This window comes from Sphaerodactylus townsendi, linkage group LG07 (genome assembly GCF_021028975.2).
Source record: "Sphaerodactylus townsendi isolate TG3544 linkage group LG07, MPM_Stown_v2.3, whole genome shotgun sequence".
Classification (NCBI taxonomy): Eukaryota; Metazoa; Chordata; class Lepidosauria; order Squamata; family Sphaerodactylidae; genus Sphaerodactylus; species Sphaerodactylus townsendi.
In genome coordinates, this window is record NC_059431.1 from 114,593,268 (window position 1) to 114,616,476 (window position 23,209).

Genomic DNA, 23,209 nt, shown 5'->3' on the forward strand with positions numbered 1-23,209 from the left:
AGATGTATCCCTTTGCTGTACATACCCCGTTCTGTTGGGGAGTGACAAAATTCAAGCTCTAGACATGGAGAAATAATGCACAGAGAGAGTCTGCAGGGCTATGAATAGATTTCTATTCAGCATTACAACTTGTGAAAATTATCGCATAGACCTCAGCGTTATACGTATACATCCTCCACAACATTTTTTTTAAAAGAAGACTCACCTTAGTCCATGGATGTGCCTTAATCTGAGGAAATTTAAATTCAGTGTAGTTTGGATTCATTTCTCTAATTTGTTCTCTTGTAGGGGTTCCAAGGACCTAAAAAACAGAACAGGAGAGCTCCTGACACCTGGACACAAGGTAGCAGCAACATTTTATTTACAGTAGTGGCGTAGAAGGTTAAGAGCTCACGTATCTAATCTGGAGGAACCAGGTTTGATTCCCAGCTCTGCCGCCTGAGCTGTGGAGGCTTATCTGGGGAATTCAGATTAGCCTGGGCACTCCCACACACGCCAGCTGGGTGACCTTGGGCTAGTCACAGCTTCTGGGAGCTCTCTCAGCCCCACCTACCTCACAGGGTGTTTGTTGTGAGGGGGGAAGGGCAAGGAGATTGTAAGCCCCTTTGAGTCTCCTGCAGGAGAGAAAGGGGGATATAAATCCAAACTCTTCTTCTTCTTCTTACTTCAGTTATACATCACCTTTCTCCCCATTTATCTGTAGCATGTGGGACTGCATAGAAAGGGAATGGCTGCATGGAGTCTGATTAACAAAGCTATGAAACCAGGATATATGTGCTCTCTTTCACGATGTTCTCTCTCTTTGGGGATTCAGAACAGCTGATTCATTACAAGAGAATCCGTTTTCCTCTCGGCCCCTTCGGCCATGAAAAGCGTACCCGTTCAGGAAGCAGCAGCAAACACTGCAGCTCCTTCACACAGGTATGCTTTTTCCCCCATTCTCAGAACGCATGTGTAGCTACAGAGGCCTCTAGGGCAGTGATGGTGAACCTTTTCGAGACAGAGTGCCCAAATTGCAACCCAAAACCCACTTATTTGTCGCAAAGTGCCAACACGGCAATCTAACCTGAGTACTGAGGTTTTAGTTTAGAAAAAAAAACAGTTGGCTCCAAGGCGTGTGTTATTCAGGAGTAAGCTTGGTGGAAGTCAGTGGCTTTGCTTTGAAGCAACCGTGCAACTCTTCCAACAGGTGAATCACGACCCTAGGAGGGTTGACTCAGAAGCAAGCCCCATTGCCAGCAACCGAGCTTCCTCCCAGGTAAAGGATCGCGCTTTAGTTCTTTGCAGGAAAATCAGTGGGGTTTAGCAGCGCTTAACAGGGTTACCTACACTGCTTCCCCAAAACTAGGTCTTAGGTTTAATGCTAATAATCGAGCCCAGCGCCCCAGGCCAGCCTAGATGTGTGTGGGGCGGGGGTGGGGTGAGGGCGACTGTTTGTGCGTGCCCACAGAGAGGTTCTCTCAGTGCCACCTCTGGCACCCGTGCCATAGGCTCGCCACCACTGCTATACGGGGTCTCTGTCCACACTGTACCCAGGCAAGAACAGAGAAAAATAGAGAAAAATGTATCCCCCCCCCCACCCCGCCCCTGTGCTTGGGACCTTTGAATGGTGGGCAGCAAAAGATTCCACCCCCACAACGGAGAATCTTCCCCCATCTGAACATGGTGGTCGCCATTTGACTGGACTCTCTTGAGAACCCACTCCAATGGTGAATTGAAGGAGGGGAACTGGATGCATCCTGCTGCTGTAGTTCGTACAAGCAAGCAGAAAGCGTTGGAAACAAGGGGTTTTATGAAAAGATTGCAAGTTTAGCCATTTAAATAAATATAACAGGCTGAGATGGTTTGGGGGAACAGATCCATTGCAAAGTTCTTCCCCAAAGCAGGATATTTTCCTTCCTCGGCTCGTTATAATTGTCCTGTGCACAATCCACCCTAGTTTCAGATGAAGAGTTTTTTGTAAGATGGGACCTCTCTAATTTTACAGGAGAGACCATGGCTCAGCAGACGAGCATCTGTTTGGCAGGTTCAAATCCTGACATCTCCACCTAAAAAAACCAAGGGGCAGGTGATCTGAAAGACCTCAGCCTTAGGCCCTGAACAGCCACTGGCGGCCTGAGTGAGGCCCCTTCCGCACATGCAGAATGGTGAATTTTCAGTCCACTTCCGATGCACTTTGCAGCTGGATTTACTGTGCGGAATAGCAAAATCCACTCGCAAACAATTGTGAAAGTGGATTGAAAGTGCAATATTCTGCATGTGTGGAAGGGGCCCAAGACCGACCTTGACAGACCAATGATCTGATTCTATAACAGATTCCTAGAACACCTTGGCGTACATAAATCATACACAAATGATTTACAATTGTGACAATTGATTTATAATTGTGACAGTCCCAATCTTCACTTCTTCTAATGATCAATCCAGGGATATTTAAATCCAATAAGTGAAGTAACAAGAGGCTTACACAGAGGCTTATTAGAGGCTATAAAACCTCCGGATGTGGTTTTATTTTGTAGTCTTTGTCAAGCCAATTAGATTATGTCAATAGCCTGAAATAAACTGATATTTCAAATTCAGGCTCTTCTTAAAGACCTAAAGCTGTTCTCCTGTGCCAGCAAGTTCTATTCAGAGAGCCAATCAGTTGTCACAATTGCAAATCATTTGCTTATGACTCAAGTATTGGGTTTATGTACGCCAAGGTGTAGTATCTGTTATAGCAGACCTGGGCATTATACGGCTCGAGGGCCACATCCGGCCGGCCGGATGACCCTGACTGGCCCCAGGGAAGAAGACGCCAGCAGCCTCGGCAGACAGGGATGCCCCGCCCATGTACACTCCCGACCGGCAAGGTCCAGTCCCGGCAACGGGGGAAGCCCCACCTCCCCCAGAATGCGCCCCGCCCCTGCCTTAAAAGGCAGGAAGGGGATTGGAGCACGGAAGCCGGAAGGGGTGGGCCGAGCCACTGCGGATTGGCTTGTAATGCGTCACAGGGGATAAAAGGGAAGGGCGGGAGAGGTGGAGGCTGTGCTGAAGAGAGGGCGACGTACTGGGTGGCGGAAGAAGCAGAGCGAGCCTGAGGGATTTCCGGGACAGGCCGGGTTCGTAGGATTACGGGCCTGCCTGGGAGAGGGGGCAAGGAGGGCTAGACTTGAAGGGACAGACCTCCACCCCACTCCAGGGGCTCAATTTGAGTAGCCGCCCCACTGAGAACGAGGGCGAGGACGGCGTTACCAGCAGCCACCGTGAAGGGATTGGCAGGATGGATTGGCCCGGCCCTCCACAATATTTTCTGTTTCTTATGCGGCCCCATGGAAAAAATAATTGCCCACCCCTGTGTTATAGTGTCCTCTATACACCTACCCTGTTAAAATGGTGGATTCACAACATTCTGATTCAGCATAAGGAAGCTTCATGCACAATTGTGCCAATGAAACTTCACTAGATCACACACCAACTAGTCCTGTTCCTATGCAGGGCAAGTTGGGGGCACATTTCACACATATATTTTTTCAGTCGAAGCTGAAACACAGTCTTGTTTAACAGGAGAAGGAGAAACCCTTCCAGGATGTACAGTAGTTTCAGGTTTTGAGTTGCCTGCTGCAAGAGGCAACCTTGGATTCAATGTACTGCCCTGATGTACTTAAAGACAGGTTGACAGCCCAAGCTAGCCTGATCTTGTCAGATCTCAGAAGGTAAGTATGGTTGACTCTGGTAGATGTTTGGATGAAAGACCTCCAAGGAATACCAGGAAATGACATGGAAGCAAACCACCTCCAAACATCTCTTTCCCTGAAAACCCCATGAGGTCACCACGAGTCAGTAGTAACATGATAGCCAAAAATATATATATTACTAGTTATTTCCATGGGCCTTATGACTGTAAGCTAAAAGTTCCTCCATGGGCAGAAGGAAGAATCACACACACAACCCTTGTAGAATGCATCTGCAAATTAAGTATTCTCAAGGTTCACCTCAAAATTATGTCCAGAAAAAGCAACACATCCATACCTTGATTATTTCCACCAGCTGATCGACACCACTGTCACCTGGGAAAATTGGTTGTCCTAATAATAGTTCCGCCAGTACGCAGCCTGCTGACCAAACATCTGGAGAAAATAAGAAAATCCGTTAGGAAATGAGTCAGCTGTGTGATGCGGCAGCCAAGAAAGCCAATGCGATTCTGGGCTGCATCAACAGGAGTATAGCGTCTTGACTCAGGGACATAATAGTACCCCTCTATTCTGCATCGGTCAGACCTCACCTGGAATACTATATCCAATTCTGGGCACCACAATTCAAGAGTGATATTGACAAGCTGGAATGGGTCCAGAGGAGGACAACCAAAATGGTCAAAGGTCTGGATTCCATCTCCTATGAGAAGTGGGCTTAGGGAGCTAGGTATGTTGTCTGGAGAAGAGAAGGGGTCACAAGACATCCATGCTTAAATATCTGAAGGGATGTCATGTTGAAGATGGAGCAAACTTGTCTTCTTCTGCTCCAGATACTACAACAAAGAGTAATAGATCCAAAGTACAGGAAAAGAGATTCCACCTAAACATTAGGAAGTACTTCCTGATGGCAAGGGGTGTTAAACAGAGGAATACACTGCCTCAGAGTGTGGTGGAGTCTCCCTCTTTGGAGGTTTTTAAACAGAGGCTTGATGACTATCTGTCAAGGGTGCTTTGATTGGGTTGGACTCGATGGCCCTTGTGGTCTCTTCCAACTCTATGATTCTATGGTAAGATGTTTACACATGGAATGAACAGACAGTTGGAGAGGTTACACACATTATGTGCTGGCTAAACCAAGGTTTGCAACAGCCAGGGGTTCCCAATATGAACACCAGTGTGCAGTGGCGTAGCACCAACGGGGCCGGATGGGGTGCAACGCCCTGGGCGGAGCAGCAGAAAGGGCATGGCCAGGCAACAAAGAGGGCGTGGCATGGTGTTCCAGGGCAGAGGTGGATGGTGCTGCAGCAGGGGTGCGTGGCAGGCGCGGGTTCAGTTCCCCCTCGCTCTGTCTCTGCCAGGGCGCCTGCCAGCACTTTTCCTGGCACCCATCAAGAGTTTTTAGAAAGCAGAATGTTCATTTTGACAGCTGATATATGGTCCAACCACAAAACTTTTAGATTTTTCCCAATGTCTGAATATCTTCATCGATGTTCCAAACTTTTTCACAATTTTCCTTAAAAACTCTGCATTCTGTCCTATTACATTTATTCCTAAATATCAGATTGCCTTTTTGGTAACAGCACATTTCCTTATTGTCTCCATTTCTGCCAAAATTGATCTTCTGATTTCATTTATAAAATGTTTTTTTAAAACAATTTTTTTGTTTTACCCACAAAAAATTACAGAAAGGAAGAAAAATGTAAATAACAAAAAATAAGTAGTGTATATGCTCACATATAAGCCGAGTTTTTCAGCCCTGTTTTAAGGCTGAAAAATGCCCCCTCGGCTTATACATGAGTCACCGCTTACCAGCCGGCTCTTCAGGCCTCTGCCGAGGCTGGAGGCATGGCCGGGAGGACCTCCCTGCAATTGCACAAGCCGCTTGTTGCTGCCCTCCTCGGAGGGTGAAGGGGGAACCCCGATGTCACTGCCCAAATAAGGAGTTCCCTCTGCCTCCCGGCTGGGTTTGAGGGAAACCCAGCCAGCTGGCAGGCAGGCAGAGGAAGCTCCTTATTTGGGCAGTGACATCAGGGGGAGTCACTGCCCAAATAAGGAGCTCCCTCTGCCTCCCAGCTGAGTTTGAGAAAGCCCAGCCAGCTGGCATGCAGAGGGAGCTCCTTATTTGGGCAGTGACATCAGGGGAAGTCACTGCCCAAATAAGGAGCTCCCTCTGTCTCCCGGCTTCCCACCCTTGGCTTATACGCGAGTCAATAAGTTTTCCCAGGTTTGGGTAGTAAAATTAGGTTTTTAGCTTATACACAGGTTGGCTTATACACAAGTATATACGGTAAACATAAACTAACACGACAGTAAAAATACTACAAATAGACAAGAAAACTAACACAGAAAAAGGAAAGAGAAATATGAAAGAAAAAGCAAGGGGAAGCTACTCCTAAAAACTCACGGCTACCACAGACTTGCTGATGCTAGATTTTCCCAGAACTAGTGGGTCTGTATCAAACCCCTTTTAGTCCACCTGTCAAACTTTAGGCCCCCAGTATCTGGGAAGGTGAGAGCAGAGAAAAACTCGCTCTACAAGCCAGCAAAACAGAACCTTTCCATGAGAATAATCAGAAGCACCCAAAGTGCCCCTTCTCGGTAGTTCGATCTTATTCCAAATGTTACCCGTACATATCGAAGCAGCAAACTTAAAGAAGTGGCAAAGAACTATATCCAAATGTATACGGAATGGGGAAAAGACCAGGATAAGATTTAAGCTACTGCAAGGTGAAAAAAGAGGAGGACTTGCTGTCCCTAATAGTAAATGGTATTGACGAGCAGCAGCTCTAGCCTGAATAGCCGATTGGATGATTCATCCCTAGAAAAGGAGCATAAAATGAGAAACAATGGATGCTAAAAAAGAATACACAACTATGTATGGATTTAAAAAAATCACTGAGAACAATCCAAAAGCAGGATGGGAAACACTTTCTAAGAGATGCCCAACTGAATATATGGTATCAAACCAAACAAAGATCAAATCCATTAGTCTCACCACTTACTTCACCAATTAATTCGTACTGGGATATTAATATAAGAATGAAAACAGACATGACTTTTGAGAGAATGATGGGCAGACAAGGGAGAATAAAGTCCTGGCAAGAAATTAAAGAAGGGGGAAATATCCTATGTATTGTCGAAGGCTTTCATGGCCAGATTCAGCTGGTTGTGGTGTTTGTGAATTTCAACAAAACTGGAAACATTTGAAAACACTGAAATTCTGGACAATTCCAAAGGTCAGACTGCACAGGGAGGCCACTGAAATTCACAAACACCAAGACAACATCAACAAGAAAGAAGAGACTCTGAGAATTAACAAAGCTTGGCTATCTTTACTTAAAAACACCAGAAACAAAGGCCAAGGGCATGCTAACTTCATGAACAATGCATTCCACCAAAACACAGGATTTGCATTCACCAATACTGCTGCTGCGGGGAATGCTAATGTGAATCACTCCCTGGACTGAAAACCCCCACCTGCAATACTATACTATCAACCACACCTTTGCAAAGCAAGTTCCACCCAAACACTTACTGATATCCCTGGGACATGGACAATATATACCCCACTAAAACATTCCCTTCTCACTGGACACAGTGTGTAACAGACTTCCCTCTGTGATACACCTCTGAAGATGCCAGCCACAGATGCAGGTGAAACGTTAGGAACAAGATCCACCAGACCATGGCCACACAGCCCAGAAAACCCACCACTACCAGGGAAAATATTCCTTGGCTCCTACACTTTCAAATGGTTGCAAAATTAAAAGGAGATGGACATTTAAGAAATAAAATGATTTTTGAACAGTTAATTACACGAGATACAAGACACTTGCTTGGAAAAATTTAGAAACTCTTATTACAATATGACATAGTAACAGAAGCAAAAGCACGCAAGGTTAAATGGATGTAAAACCTTGGTGAAAATATAATCATGGAACAATGGGCGAATCTTTGGACCAAAAAATTAAATTTACAGAATCTCAGGTGCTAAGAGAAAACTGGTACAAAATGTTTTCAGAAGGTACGTAACACCTAAAGATATAGCTAAAGTAGATAAAAGTTTTAAGCCAGAATGTTGGAAATGCCAAAATACTGATGCCACTTTTTATCTGTGTTGGACATGCCCAAAAGCAAGAAAACATTGGATTATAATTCACGGTGAGATGCAAAAGGTATTGAAAATAAACATTTCATTAGATCCTAAATGTATGTTATCAAGTATTGTGCTGAATGATATACTAAAAATAAGTAATGAATTGTTTGAATGTACAGTAACAGCAGCAAGAATTGTATCTGCAACAAGGTGGAAAGAAGAACATTACCATGGAATGGATTAATAAGCTCACCAAATATTCCGCAATGGGCAAAACTAACATCTGTAACACAGAGGAGTCCCTCAAAAGAGTATGAGAGATGATGGAAAGTTTTCTTGGAGTATATAATTCAGTGAACAATAAAGTGAATAATCTTATAAACTATGATCTGGGCAACTAAAGACTTTAATATAGATAAGAAACTACTGAACTTCATATTAGTTGTCCAATATTTAAAATTTGAACAAAATTGTAATGATGTTGGAAAATAGGATTAATGGGAGATATACATAAGTCTGATTTTACTATAATGCAATTAAAAAAGAGTTTTAGAAAGTGGATGGGGCCAGGTGGGGCTCCTACCCACTAGCGATGCTGGCAGGGGATGATGGGAACTGTAGTCCATAACATCTGGAGGGCCGCGGGTTTGACACCTGTGAACTAGGGCTTCTGAGTGGCCAATGGAGATCTGGTTGACTGTGCAGATTAAAACAATGTTGTTTCAGTGGCAGCTGCCACTGCAGTGTTGATTTTATTCTCTTTCGCACTCCTCTTTCCGGCATATTTTTAAAAATTACTCCTTGGGCTTCTTCTTGGATTTCCCTTCCCACCATGGTCATTTTGTGACTGTGCCTCAATCCAGAGTTTCTCTCCTTCTGGAAAACCCACCCGAGGCTCAGTTCGCTCGTGCCCACAGAGAGGGCTCTGGCACCCATGCCATAGGTTCGCCACCACTGTCCTAGTGACTGCCTCCCTCCCCCACCCCCGCTCTTCCGATTCTCTTTTCATATGAGAGAATCTTATTTAAGCACCACTGTCATCAAAACCAGCAGTTCCCAAACTTTTTTAGGCTGCCACCCCCTTTGGTTCCATAATTTCATCCCTAGAGCCCCCTACCCAATAAAAAAACATTATTCAAAATACTGGTTTGCATGACTCACTAAGGGAGATAATAAGTTAAAAATTGTAACACTTAATTGCACTTCTATTCAAAATCCAATTAAAACTTTTTAATTTAATTTAACTTGACCCAGTAATACCAGCAAAGCCAGGAAAAAAATAATTCCAATACTTTCCACCAGATTTGCCTCATGGTTCCATAGCTTCATCTACTGCAGTGGTTCTCAACCTTCCTAATGCTGCAACCCTTTAATACAGTTCCTCATGTTGTGGTGACCCCCAACCCTAACATTAACCATTTTGCAGATGGAGAACACCGATGCAGAGAGTCTTAGGTGACCCCTGTGAAAGGATTGTTCGACCCCCAAAGGGGTCATGACCCACAGGTTGAGAACCACTGATCTACTGTAAATACTACAATAAAAAGGGCCCGCCTCCAGCACCCCTGGTTTCTTAGTGCCCCCTAGATCAGGGGTCTGCAACTTGCTGCTCGCCAGATGTGCATGGACTACAATTCCCATCAGCCCCTGCCAGCATGGTCAATTGGCCATGCTGGCAGGGGCTGATGGGATTTGTAGTCCATGAACATCTGGAGAGCCGCAGGCTGCAGACCCCAGTTCTAGCAGAAAGTGGACACAGGACTGAGATGAGCAATGGACCATAGCCAGGTGTGTAGCTGCAATGGGGACATCCGGGGCAGCTTGTCCCGGGCGGCGCCACTGCAGTCATGTTGTGGGGGGGCGGGGGGTGTCGGGGGGATGGAGGGCGTGCACAGACAGCTCATGCTCCGGGCACAGTTCCCCTTCTCTTCGTCACTGACCCTAGCATTAACCTTAGAATTCAGGGTTGGTGAGGTGTAGTAGTTCAAAGTGTCACACTAGGATCTGGGCTGGGCAGGTTCGACTCTCTTGGCTTGTCACAATCTCAGCCTCCCCTCACCAAGTTTTTGTGAAGTGGAGGAGAGAGAAATGATGCAAAAAGCTGCTCTGGGTCCCTGATCAGGGAGAAAATTGGGATGCAAATTAAAAATAAATAATAATAAAATAAACCTAACAATCACTGCGCTTGGGCCCCCCCTTAAATTCATTTCCTAAAGACCCTGAGGGTAGGGTTGAATCTAGAAGAGTGATAAGCCAAATAAACTACCCTTTCAACATTTTAAACAAGCCAGCTGCAAAAGGCAAAAAATGGAGAAAAATGAGGGAATGATTTGCAAGAGGAAGCAAGTGAATTTGTTTTTGAGCAGGGCTCTCCAACCTTTTTGGGCCTGTGGGCATCTTTGGAATTCTGATACAGAACAGTGACTGCAGTAGGAGCCGAAATCAGACAGAAATAAAGAAAAATTGGGATTTATACCCTGCTTTTTTCAGCCATAAGGAGTTTCAAAGTGGCTTACAAACCCCTTCTCTTCCCCTCCCCACAATACATGCCTTGTGAGGTAGGTGGGTATCAGAGAGTTCTGAGAGAACTGTGACTAGCCCAGGGTCACCCAGCAGGCTTCATATGGAGGAGTGGGGAATCAAACCCGGTACTCCAGATTAAACTCCGCTGCTCTTAACCGCTATACCACCGCGCTTTAACTCAGGCCACTGATTTAGAAGCGATGACAGATATTCAGGTGGCTTTACTTTCTCTTCTGTGCCCGGTGCCTTTAGGATTTTGAATGGAAAGAGAGAAGGCAGTTTAACAAATGGGTTTACTGTATGAAGTTGAAAGGAGGCTCTTTTACATCAAAAGCATCTTGTATCACACAAGCGTTGCAAGATGATGTCAATTAAATGATGAAAAGGCGGCTATAGGATGGGAGTTTTAGTCATTCACAGCATTCCAGTAGAATTCTGTCAAAATCAAAAGTTCACCTCTTCAAATTACTGTAACAGATGGGATCTCGGGCGACTTTTTCATGGTAGTTATTTTGTGAGTTTTTCCAAAAAAAAGATCTAGTTAAATGTGCAGATACAAATTCCCCATCTAACACTAAAGCCTTAAACCTTCACAAACAAGAAGTCATGCTAAAAAGTTTTGCTTTTCAAACGAGAAACATACATACCTATACTGGAGGTATAATCAGTGGCTCCAAAGATCAACTCTGGCGCCCTATAGTACCGAGAGCAGATGTAAGAGACGTTAGGCTCCCCACGGACCAGCTGTTTTGCACTAAACACAAGAGAAACAAAGGAAGAAAGAGTATGCATTAAATCAAGGACTCAGTGTCACAGAGATCCACGCTTGTGGCACAAGAATGCAGCCTTCCTTTGCTGCAGTCCTTAAGGGAGTACTTGTGAAAGACATCTGCAGCGCAGCAATTCGCTTGATGCTGTGTATGTTTGCCGAGCTTTATTAGTTGGTTGTTAATGACTGGAAGGAAGCAGCTGTGATAAAAACAATACTAACTTGACACAGGAGTTCTACCACCTCGTGGTGGTGACTGAGTTCACCTGTACCTGAGATGTGATACTTCAAAGACCACCACCCTCCCACCTTCCCTATTGTGCAGACTCTGGAGAACTTAGTTTTTGGTTAGCGCTTCTATAACTCCAAAGGCAAGAGCTGAGGGGGAAGGAATAAGCAGAAGGGCAGTAGCTGCAGTGGCAGAGAGGAGAGGAGAAAAAGTACCTTGCTGGGCTCATTTATCACATTTGGTACCTACACAAAAATCCTTACATTGAGTAAGTCTAGATATTGACAGGACAAAAAAAATTACCGTAAATGACATATTACAGAAACAGGATATAAATAAACAGGGGTGAGAAGGGGAAATAGTCAATATAAAACATAGGCTTGCTCTGCCCTTCGGGGATTGGGCAGGATATAAATCCAGAAATAAATAAAATAAATGTAAAAAAATAAATTTCTGTGGAGGATTGACTGTTCTGCAGACTCTGCTGAATTCCAAAATAGAGACTGGAACTGTTAGAGTGGAAACAGCACTGACCTACAGGACAGGGCAATCATGCCTTACCAAAAGCAGAGTTTGGACTACGTTGTTCCATACTATAACAAATATACAAGTTTATGCCAGGAAATTAATGAAACCTACCTTCCAAAATCACAAAGTTTTAGGACAGCTGTGTCGGGATCCAGCAAGAGATTCTGTGGTTTTATATCCCGATGGCATATTCCAAAGGAATGGATATAGGCTAAACTTCGGAATAGCTGATACATGTATAACTGGAATACAAAGAAGAAATAGGATATAATGCACCTTTCGTTTCCAAGCACGGGTAGATGGTTGAAAGGCTAATGCTGGACAAGTACAAATAAACGTACAGCGGTTAAAATCTGGAGTGCTGCCAACCTAGAAGGTGGATGATTTCTTTTTCATAGGAAAATGCATGATTAAAATAAGCAACATAACTGGCACTTTTTTTTTCATTTCAAAAGTACTCCTTCAAAATGGATCCAGAAAAGAAGCGCAAGGCACAGGTTGAGCACGCTGCTTCAGAAAGGGGGAAAAGAAGAGCAAAGCCCCAAAACCTGGATAGGATTTCCACCCTATTTACGTGAACATTGGGGAAGATGAAATATTTCTGCCTGCTCCCCTTTTCCAATGTAACCCCCCAATGCTGTTTCCCATGTCCTTCCTAAGGTCCCCTCCCCTTCCATAATAGTTTTGCAGGAACCTGCAGGAGTGCCAGGGCATCGGCTGGGCTGGCGCCAAGGTCACACCTGTGCTCACTGTTATCTGTGTGATCATGGGCCATCGTTGTCTCAACTGCTGCTTGTAACTACCCCCTCCCTGGGGCCGGAATGATCGAAGAAGAAGAAGAAGAAGAAGAAGAGGAGGAGGAGGAGGAGGAGGAGGAGGAGGAGGAGGAGGAGGAGTTTGGATTTATATCCCCCCTTTATCTCCTGTAGGAGACTCGAAGGGGCTTACAATCTCCTTGCCCTTCCCCCCTCACAACAAACACCCTGTGAGGTGGGTGGGGCTGAGAGAGCTCCGAAAAGCTGTGACTAGCCCAAGGTCACCCAGCTGGCGTGTGTGGAAGTGCACAGGCTAATCTGAATTCCCCCAGATAAGCCTCCACAACTCAAGTGGCAGAGCTGGGAATCAAACCCGGTTCCTCCAGATTAGAATGCACCTGTTCTTAACCACTACACCACTGCAGCTCCATAACAATACTGTCTTAACACTGTCCTTTCTTATGCTGCCTATAGTGGGAACAGGTGGGACGGGGGGGGGGGGGCGTAGTGGGAGCGGGAAAAGTGGAGATATATGGAAAGCCTGAGCCCCCAGCTCTGGCTTTCTACAGCTAAGGTCCTGTCGCAGTTCAATAAAGCTCTTGAACCTTTCCCAAGTCTCAGTGATTGACTGGAGTAAAAGACCCTACAAGCAAGAAGGAAGAGCTGGGAAACACTCATTCTACGAATCCCTTTTTTGGATCCCCCTTTTCTTTTAACAAGATCAGGCAGAAGTGAAGAAACTCTGCTGTTTTTACTAGGACCTACAGAAAACAGAGACGATAATTGCATTCACAGGCAAGAAGCAAGAGATTACAAATATCACTACAAAAAGTGTATACCTTTCATGTTCATACCCATTCAAGACACTCCACTTTGAGCTCTGGATTTTCACCTCTAGTTTCTTACATGCTGCCATTAGGTGTGGCTGCATTAGATATCAGCACTCAGGTACACAAAACAAAATCTGTGCAAATTTACCCGGGAGCAAGTATTATAGAAGCCAGTGGGGCTTACTTCTGAGTATACGTGCATGGGATTGGGCCACAAGTAAATGAGATTTTTTTTCCAGTACCAAAATCAGAGAGTTTGTCAACAGCTAATATGATCTGTATTCAATAATAATTCATTAATAAGAGCTCTGCGTTTTCACTGTTGCTAATTTTAATGATATCTAAATACGCTGATAGTTCTATCAAGCAGATGTGGAACGAGAGGGGCAGAAGGGGGCAGGTACCTCAGATGCAACTCACATGGGGGGGTGCATTCAGCTGTAAATTTTGTTTTACGTGCTTTAACTGTACAGTACCGTAACAGCTGTCTTGTGTCTCTGAAACAAATAGTCAGACTTACACCCAATGACTAATTGTATCTTCAGCAAATTCATCCTGTAAATTTTGTTTTACCTGTTTTAACTGTACAGTAACTGACTTTTGGAGGTTCTAGCAGGGGAGCGCAGCTATCGTATATCCTTGACCGGAGCACGGTACACTCCTTCTATTTGGGATGGTAGTCCTCTTCCACCGAGCGCGCAGCTTCGGGAGGGACGCACATGGAGTGGTGAGGGAGGTAGGGGACACCCGCCTAGCCAGCCAGATCAGCCGAATCAATCCTGGCGATCATCGGGGTGACAGATGTCGCAGCCAGATCACCCTCACATCCAGTAAGTTACTTTTTATTAAGTTTTGTTGTGTTTTTTTTTTTTACTGGTGAAAAGCTGTAAATAAATAAATATTATTAAATGATCAGGTTTCTTTGTTTTATATCACCTACCTTCACAAATATCATCGGGAGAGTCTGCTTGGCCCGACTATAATGCCTGGCAACTCTGTATACTGTTTCAGGAACGTAGTCCAGGACCAAATTAAGATATACCTCATCTTTCTGGAAGAAAAAAAAGCAGAGAAAACAGAAGTGTAAGAAAGCCCGGCTTGGTCGGGAGAAGGTGGGGTAGAAATCAAAAAATTAGATTAATTTTTTTTTTAAAAAACAGTATAATGTATTTGCATGCTGGTGACAATTAAGCAGAGCAACAGTATGAACATAGCAAAGTTGTCTATGCTAATCAAGAACATACCAGGAAGCTTATTAATTTTCTTTGCATGGGTCATATGTCTGTAGAGGCCACGTCATGCAGATAATGTCTGCAAATATATCTTTCCCCCAATATAAGTGAGGTCAGACAAGCAATGTGATTAGTTTGATCTATCACTCTAACCAGGTGGATGGCTGTTTTCTCCTTCCTTTCTTTTTTTAGCAGCATGTTTGGGATGTGGGCTGTTCAGTCAATTCCAAAACCATGTGCCAGTGAACACCCTCCCCCGTTTAGAAACTTACTGTGTTCCTAAAACTCAGCGCTTTCTGCCTTGACCAATCAGGAGGCTTGGCTAACTGCCCATCTCATCCCCTCCCCTCTTACCAAGCCTGGAAAGAAAATAAACTCTTGTTTTTGACTCAAGCCTCTTTCTCTATAATTCGGATCAGACTCTGCCCCCAAATTAAAGACACAAACAAATGCCAAGGATTATCCCATTTGGGGCCGCCTGTTGACACACGCACAGTTGCTTCACTTCTCTTACCCGGCTGGTTATTTGCTAACTAAATGCCAAACCCCTGTACTGGGAACTGGGCATTGGCTGGGCTGGTAGCTATAGCCCCTACTTTGCCCTCTCCTCTTGGTCACCCTCTCCCTTTATTAGCAAGTCATTTTCATTTTGCCTAGATCGCTACTAGCAGCCGAAAGTCATTTGCCCGTTTCCTTCGAAAGTCATACAGGATAATCATTCTTAGTATTTACAGAAAGCATTATGAGTATTTAGAGCAGGGGTAGGGAACCTGCGGCTCGAGAGCCGCATGCGGCTCTTCTGCCCTTGCACTGTGGCTCCACGAGCTGAGCCACCGGCCCTATCCTTGCTCGCCCTGCAGGCAGCAGGGAGGGTGCATCAACTGCCCATGGTCGGCTGGGCCGCGCTGTGAGCTTCCCCACTCGCCCGCCCCGTTGGAGCGGGGCGGGCGCTTTCCCGGCGGCCGGCAAGGCTGAGCCGCCGGCTTCATCCTTGCCGTGCATCCATGCGCTTCTCAGAATGAGCGGAGTAAAAGGTAAAAAAAACCCCTATATATATAGTGTTATCTTTATTTTAAATGTCAAAAATTATTTGCGGCTCCCGTGGAAAACAGGTCCAAATGGCTCTTTGAGTGTTAAAGGTTCCCTACCCCTGATTTAGAGGGTCATTCATGGGACAAAATGCACCGCACAGAATTACGCGAAGGTTTGAAACCACAGGACACCACTTCCTGGAAAGCTTTCAAAACGTGTATCGAATCAGAAAATAGGAAGCAGTGATCTCAGTATTTGAATGCTTAAGGCGGGGTGGCCAACCTATGGTGCTCCAGATGTTCATGGATTACAATTCCTATCAGCCTATTAGCCATGCTGGCAGGGGCTGATGGGAATCGTAGTCCATGAACATCTGGAGCACCATAGGTTGGCCACCCCTAGGTTGAGGTGACTGGCTTTGGAGGCGGGCTTCCAGCACTGAGTGCTATTGAATGCTTGGTATTATTTTGACAGCTGGCTGCACCATCCAAGAGTCGGGAACCTGGACGTGGCGATACGGCTGCATACAACCACAGCCACAAAAAGGCTGCCCGGAAGCGTGGGGAGGCACAGCAAAGCTTCTCTGCCTCTGAAACGCCTCCATGGGCCACAATAGACTGTTAGAACCTGTCAAAAAGACATAAATACTGTACATACTGTCATTCCGGTTTTGGAAGGGGTGCTAGAACCTGTCAAAAAGACATGTGCAGATGAGCAAAATCAGGGGTCTGCAACCTGCAGCTCTCCAGATGTTCGTGGACTACAATTCCCATCAGCCCCTGCCAGCATGGCCAATTGGCCATGCTGGCAGGGGCTGATGGGAATTGTAATCCATGAACATCTGGAGAATTGCAGGTTGCAGACCCCTGGGCTGAGGATTGCTGTTTGAGGGTACAACAGTTCTTCTGATCATATATTGTAACTTTCCCTGCATGAGTCCCTTCTAGATCTGAACTTACCTTCTCTCCACTGGAGTAAAAGAAATAACGCAATCTGACAATGTTACAGTGATCAAGCTTTCTCATGATTTGAAGCTCTCGATTCTGAAAGAGAGAATAAAGTTTCGCTAGTTATTCAAAGAACAAACCCTTCTAAACTTAAGAGCAGAAACAAACAGAAATTATTCCTTTTCAAACACCTATAAGCAATTACTGCAGAAACTTTTTGCTTTAACATTCACTGAAATAATAAAAGTATATAACGAGGCAAGATTTGCTTTGTCTGCAGTGAAGGAGTCTAAGGACATACATGGATTGATTTCAAAATCAAGGCAGATCAGAAGAATGGTTTAAATTGGATTACCGTTTGGTAATGAAGAAGAACTGTTTGGATTTATACCTTGCTTTTCTCAACCATAAGGAATCTCAAAGCAACTTACAAACTCCTCCCCTTCCTCTCCCCACAACAGACGCTTTGTGAGGCTGAGAAAGTTTGGAGAGAATTGTGACTACTCCAGGGTCACCCAGCAGGCTTCATATGGGGGAACAGGGAAACAAATCCAGTTCACAAGACAGGAATCCGCCACTCATCTAGGAGTGGGGAATCAAACCCAGTTCTCCAGATTAGAGTCTGCCGCTCTTAACCACTCCTCTTAACCACTACACCACGCTGTATCTGCTGAAAGAACATGCACGAGAAGGGTCTGTCAACATATAAAGGTCTGTCAATGGCCAGATCAGATAACACAATGAACCTGGCTATTTGCGACACACATTAACACAATTTCTTTGTTATGCTTACCCCCTTCCTCCTGCCTCACATGCAGAGCACAATTGAGGCGATCTGGTTTGCAATGCTCCAAGCAAGCCCCAAATTCCCATGATTTCTGAACATACACATAAAGGAGTTTGTCTGCTCTGCATACAGTGGGATTCTTAAATAGTCTGCCCACTCCCTCCAGTCAGTGAGTTAAGCACATCAGGTCAGGTCAGCAACATGCCAATGAAGCCGAGGCACTGGACTCTTCCTCTCATTGTTATAATTTTCAACCAACATCTTCGTTTTAAATTAAAACACAAAAATCAGTCATGAAATAGAAAACCATCTTGCAGATATAGGATAGCAAGAGTATTTCACAGAATACTGCATATTTATACACACACATACACACACTAGCAGGGCACCCGTGCTTCGCTATGCATACTTCATCACAGGCTCTCTATGAATTTTGGGGTGACATTCAGCATACTTTTTTACACCCTGTTTGTGAACTTTGGGATGACATGCAGCATACTTCCTCACAGCCTGTCTGTGGACTGATGGGTTTGTTTTTGCATATTTTGCAGCAGCTTCCTGTAGTTGTCTTTTTCTAATGCAATGTGTTATTGCTCTCTTTCACCTGGTGGGCTCCAAAAGACATCATTTGGAAGCAGCCGTTGTATTTTCGGGATGCAGAAAGGAAGTGTTCTGCCATTGGATGCTGATCAGTGAGAAGGCTGTGAAGAGGTTTAGGGTAGGGTTGAAGGGCAGGGAGCTGGACTGTACTGCCACTGCAGCACATTCCTGGGGACTCATCCCGCCACTTCAGAGCACGACACCAAGCACAGAGCGATCAGAGGCCGAGCAATAAACTTGTCTCCGCAGTAATCAATCTGATGTCCATTATGCAAACCCGACAAATGTTTAGTAGTCCAAGGTGATAGTGTGGTTTTGTAATCTGTTTTGATAGTATTTGGCTGTAGCGATTGTTAACGATGAGGGTGGGTGGAGGAGTACTTTTCACAGCCTGTCTGTTAAATTAGGGGTGACATTCAGCATACTTTTGCAGCCTGTTTATGAACTTTGGAGTGAAATGCAGCATATTTCCTCACAGTCTGTCTGTGGACTGATGGGGTTTTCAAATAGGTTCACATGCGTTGTGGAGAGCGGTGGTAGAGTGCAGTTAGTGAAGGACATGAAGCTGGTGTGTTTAACTGTCACCCTTAGAATGTTCATGCAGCATGTCTGTGGACTGAGCGGTTGGTTTGCCGTTATAATGTTCACTCAGATGGCTAGAGATGAGCAGTTAAAACAGTAAATAGGTAATAAATTGAGGTGGAAATTGAATATTTTGGGAATCCCTTTCTTAGTGAGCACCTGGAGTACATAAGGGTGGGTGTGCCAAATTTCATGTGTGTGGCGGTGGTTTTGAGTTCTGTTGATGGAGTCCAAGTGAGTCAGTGGTATTTCATTGAAGATGGAGAGAGAGAGAGATGATAGATAGATAGATAGATAGATAGATAGATAGATAGATAGATAGATAGATAGATAGATAGATAGATAGATAGATAGATAGATAGATAGATAGATAGATAGATAGTTAGAGAAATGATAGAGAGAGAGAGAGAGAGAGAGAGAGAGATATTACACTTTCATACCACCCTCCCCCAAAGGGCTCAGGGCGGAGCACATCAATTCCAATAATTCCAATAAAATCAGTAAAACCAGTTTAAAATTCTCAGTATAACAACTTATACAAACACCCGAGGCAACTTATACCCTTCCATCCCCCTCCACACCCACAGGAGGCCTAGGTGGTACGAGGGTCCACTAGCTAACCCGGCTGGCCAAAAGCCTGGTGGAACAGGGCCATTTTACAGGCCCTGTGGAAGCTCTGAAGGTCCTGCAGGGCCCGGATCTCTTTAGGGAGCCTGTTCCACCAGGTGGGGGCCAGGACTGTAAAGGCCCTGGCCCTTGTAGAGGCCAGCTGGATCTTCTGTGGGCCAGGGATCTCCAGTAGGCGATCCTCCGACAAGCGGAGGGACCTAACAGGGTAGTATAGGGAGATGCAGTTCTTCAGATATGTAGGCCCAATGCCGCTAATGGCCTTAAAGGTCAAAACCAGTACCTTGAAGATGGCCCCCAATGGTTTGGCGTAAGTAGGTAAAATGTTCTGTATAAGGCCAAAGGCCATCGACAATATAACAAAAGCTACCCAAACAGCAATAAAAACACAATAAAACTAAGAGCGACGTTAACGTTTCCAGGGACAAAAACATAACATATACTGCCATGTTTTATTTTCTTACCCGCCAGTCTGGGATCTGGGAAATCCAGGTCTGAATCTCCACCCTGCTCTGGAAACCTGCTGGGTGACCTTAGGTCAGTGACTCACTTTCAGCCTCAACCATGGCAAGCATTCGGATGGCAGACTTCCAAGGAATACCAGGGGTCGCTAATCACAGGCAGGCAATGGCAAACCACCTCTAAACATTTCTTCCCTTGCAAACCAGGGTCTCCATAAGTCAATTGTGACTTGACAGCAAAACACACATACACGTAACAGGCAGGTTGTCATAAGAAAGAACATAGATGATTTTATGTACCACTGAGCATGAAGCTAAAATGGCTGCAAGAAACTTGGGACCCAGGTGCCAAGTAAAGATGGCGAAACAGTAGTTCGGGAGCCCCTCTGCTTCCGGTTTGGAGTATATCACACTGTTGGATATCATGATCTGAACACACAATTACTCAGGCAGTGAAGTTAGCTGAAGTCACGTATTGTTGCTCAACTCTCTCCTTGGGTGATCTGGCTTATTTCTTTCTCATGTAAAGGTCACCTGAAGAGCTTTAATCCGCTTTCATAATATTAAATATTCCATAATATTTCATAAAATTAAAGAATCACAAATTACCTTTGGGTCTTGGTATTTCCACCCATAGCAGTTTGGTTGGGAAGTCCTGCCCTCTTAAGCATTTTAGTGTATGGGACTCTGAACTTTCTTGGAGATAAAGAAACACACACACACACACAGTTGACTTATGGTGACCCCATTGGGTTTTCAAGGCAACAAACTAACAGAGGTGATTTGCCATTGCCTTACCCTGCATAGTGACCCTGATCATCCTTGGTGGTCTCTCATCCAAGTAAAAACCAGGGCTGACCCTCTTAGCGGGATCCAGGTCAGGGCCCCAGGATAGTCATATCTCATGGATTTTCCTTGTCCCGCCAGGTTTCTGAAATACCCCTTATGTTCTCTGAACACAAGCACTTCAGTTCTTGCATCACAGATCCAAGGCTTCTAGCATTTGCACGCCAACAAAATCTACAGCTGCTTCCTTCCCCAAGGGTCTTTGGCAGGGACCCTTTCCTCTAGAGCCCTCTGGTCCCCTTTAAACAGTTTTCATAATCAGGTGGCCATCTAAACTGCCTGGGTGGTTAACCCTTCATCCCCTAGCGATGAGTCGTGCTGAATCAGACGCTCTCCAGCTCCTGTTACCTTTCCCCCAGAAGTCACTTAAAAACCTGCTCTGTGACTTCTCTGATATTAAAAAGCACCTCTCAGGCTCCGCACAGTTCTTGTGAAGCTGGTGCCTTTTGAACAAGTTCTCCAGCGCCCAACAAAACTAACCCATTCCTTTCAGCGGAATCATTTCATACACTTACTGAGACCACTAATAACTGTCTGTCTGGCTGACCCCTGTGCAAGGACTCATTTCTGAGAATGCTACTTTGGAGATACCTGGACTTTTGACCTCCTGCTGGGCAGCGTGAATCTTTCTTGTAGAACAGGGGTCTGCAACCTGCGGCTCTCCAGATGTTCATGAACTACAATTCCCATCAGCCCCTGTCAGCATGGCCAGTTGGCCATGTTGGCAGGGGCTGATGGGAATTGTAGTTCATGAACATCTGGAGAGCCGCAGGTTGCAGACCCTTGTTGTAGAAGAAGGAAGGAGAAGGAGAAGAAGGAGGAGGAGAAGCAGAAACAGAAGAGGAGGAGTTTGGATTTATCCCACCTTTCTCTCCTGTAAGGAGTCTTACGGTAGCCTACAAGCTCCTTTCCCTTCCTCTCCCCACCACAGACACCTTGTGAAGTAGGTGGAACTGAGAGATTTCTGAAGAACTGTGACAAGCTCAAGGTCACCCAGCAGGAATGTAGGAGTGCGGGAACACATCTGGTTCACCAGATAAGCCTCTATCACTTAGGTGGAAGAGTGGGGAATCAAACCCAGTTCTCCAGATTAGAATCCACTTGCTCTTAACCACTACACCATGTTAGCACGCTGTAGGACTGCGTAGGCACACTTCCCAATGTTGTTAGCAAATCTTCCTTGTAGGACTGCACAGGCATACTTCCCAATGTTGATAGTGTTCACAATGCTGTATACCCCTGGGGTCCCCAACCTTTTTGAGCCTGGAGGCAATTATGGAATTCTGACACACTGTGGTGAGCACAGTCATAAAATGGCTGCCACAGGAGGCAGAGCCAGAACAAAATGGCTGACACAGCTCACCTTCATTTACATAGTGAAGATCCTTTCGCTTGAATGGCGGCTGATGCCAAAGCAACATTTTTTAAAAAAATCTGCACCCTCACTTGCTAAAACCACTTGTTGGGCACCGGTAAAGGTATTGGTAAGTGCCACGGCACCCACGGGCACAGCTCTGGTCACCCCTGCTCTATGTGAATTAAGTACAGCCTTCATTTTATTTATTTATTTATTTATTTATTTATTGAACTTATAGGCCGCCTCATCCCCGAAGGGCTCGAGGTGGCTCACAATACGGCTGTTCTACCGAACAGCAATCAACAGCATAAAATCAGCGACATAAAACACTGAACTCATTAAAACCTATGCAGTGATTTCAAACAGCAAAGAGCTATAAATTGAGACAACCAAGGTTTTTATAAACAAAAGTTGTTTAAAAACAGGCGCCCGATCTAAGGCTAAAAAGAAAGGGAGGGAATAGGCCGGGCCCGCAATGGAATCTATAAATCAGGCCCAACCGTAATAAAAGATGGAAACCGGCAGCCTCAGTTTCAGTGGGGGGCGGCAGAACCACGGCCGGCCCCCCCAAAAGCCCGGTGGAATAGCTCCGTCTTGCAGGCCCTGCGGAACTCACCAAGGTCATGGGTTCCAAAACATGGTGCTTTATTTAACCTGCGGAAGTCTTCCCCAAACAAGGTGGCCGGAGATTACTATGGCCAAACCAATGTGAGGGGATAAGGCAGATGAAATGAGATCAGAAGAAACATATTAAAAACATTACAATAAGAATTTCCTTGAATACACTAGGAATAGGAAACTGATTGGCCGGGGGTGGGGGTGGGGGGTTTGATGAAAAAGCAGTGAAAGGGCTGCTGGAGATAAACCTGGGTTGACCAACGCAACAAATTTTTCCAGAGGGCAGATGTGAGTCTGCAGTAGAACAACAAGATTTGAGTCCGGCGGGACCTTAGAGACCAACAAGAGATTTGGAGAATAAATTGTTGATAATCAAACACAATGAGTTTTGATTCTTGAAAGCTTCTATGCTGAAACTCTTGTTTGCATTTAAGGTGCTACCAGACTCTAACTGAACAAATTTTGGATCTGCTCCCATTACAGAAAATTTCAGGCATTTCCCTACATCAGAGTCACCGTTTTCATGAAGGATGTCCTAATAGAGGTCATGACAAGATGCATTATTGAGTCATGGCAGATGTATTATTGAGTCGCTTCGAAAAGCAGAACGGTAATATATGCAGGTTTGGAGTAGAGAGGGTCTGAAAACCATCTTAAGCATTGTTAACCTATATTTTGCTTCCTAGAAAGCTTATAAAACATGAGCCGTGGAGTAC

At 45.1% G+C, this 23,209-nt stretch overlaps 1 protein-coding gene across 3 annotated transcripts in view; it reads right to left on the reverse strand.

Moving 5' to 3' along the window:
- The window catches only part of GSK3B (glycogen synthase kinase 3 beta), a 119,905-nt gene that overhangs the window by 35,913 nt on the left and 60,783 nt on the right, over positions 1 to 23,209 (reverse strand). For all 3 annotated transcript variants that reach the window (XM_048502642.1, XM_048502640.1, XM_048502641.1), the window contains exons 3-8: positions 16,628 to 16,711; positions 14,345 to 14,455; positions 11,931 to 12,061; positions 10,941 to 11,047; positions 4,012 to 4,109; positions 206 to 301 (exon numbers count right to left, since the gene is read on the reverse strand). In XM_048502642.1, coding sequence (XP_048358599.1) covers positions 206 to 301; positions 4,012 to 4,109; positions 10,941 to 11,047; positions 11,931 to 12,061; positions 14,345 to 14,455; positions 16,628 to 16,711 — 627 coding nt within the window. The remainder of the gene's footprint in view (positions 1 to 205; positions 302 to 4,011; positions 4,110 to 10,940; positions 11,048 to 11,930; positions 12,062 to 14,344; positions 14,456 to 16,627; positions 16,712 to 23,209) is intronic.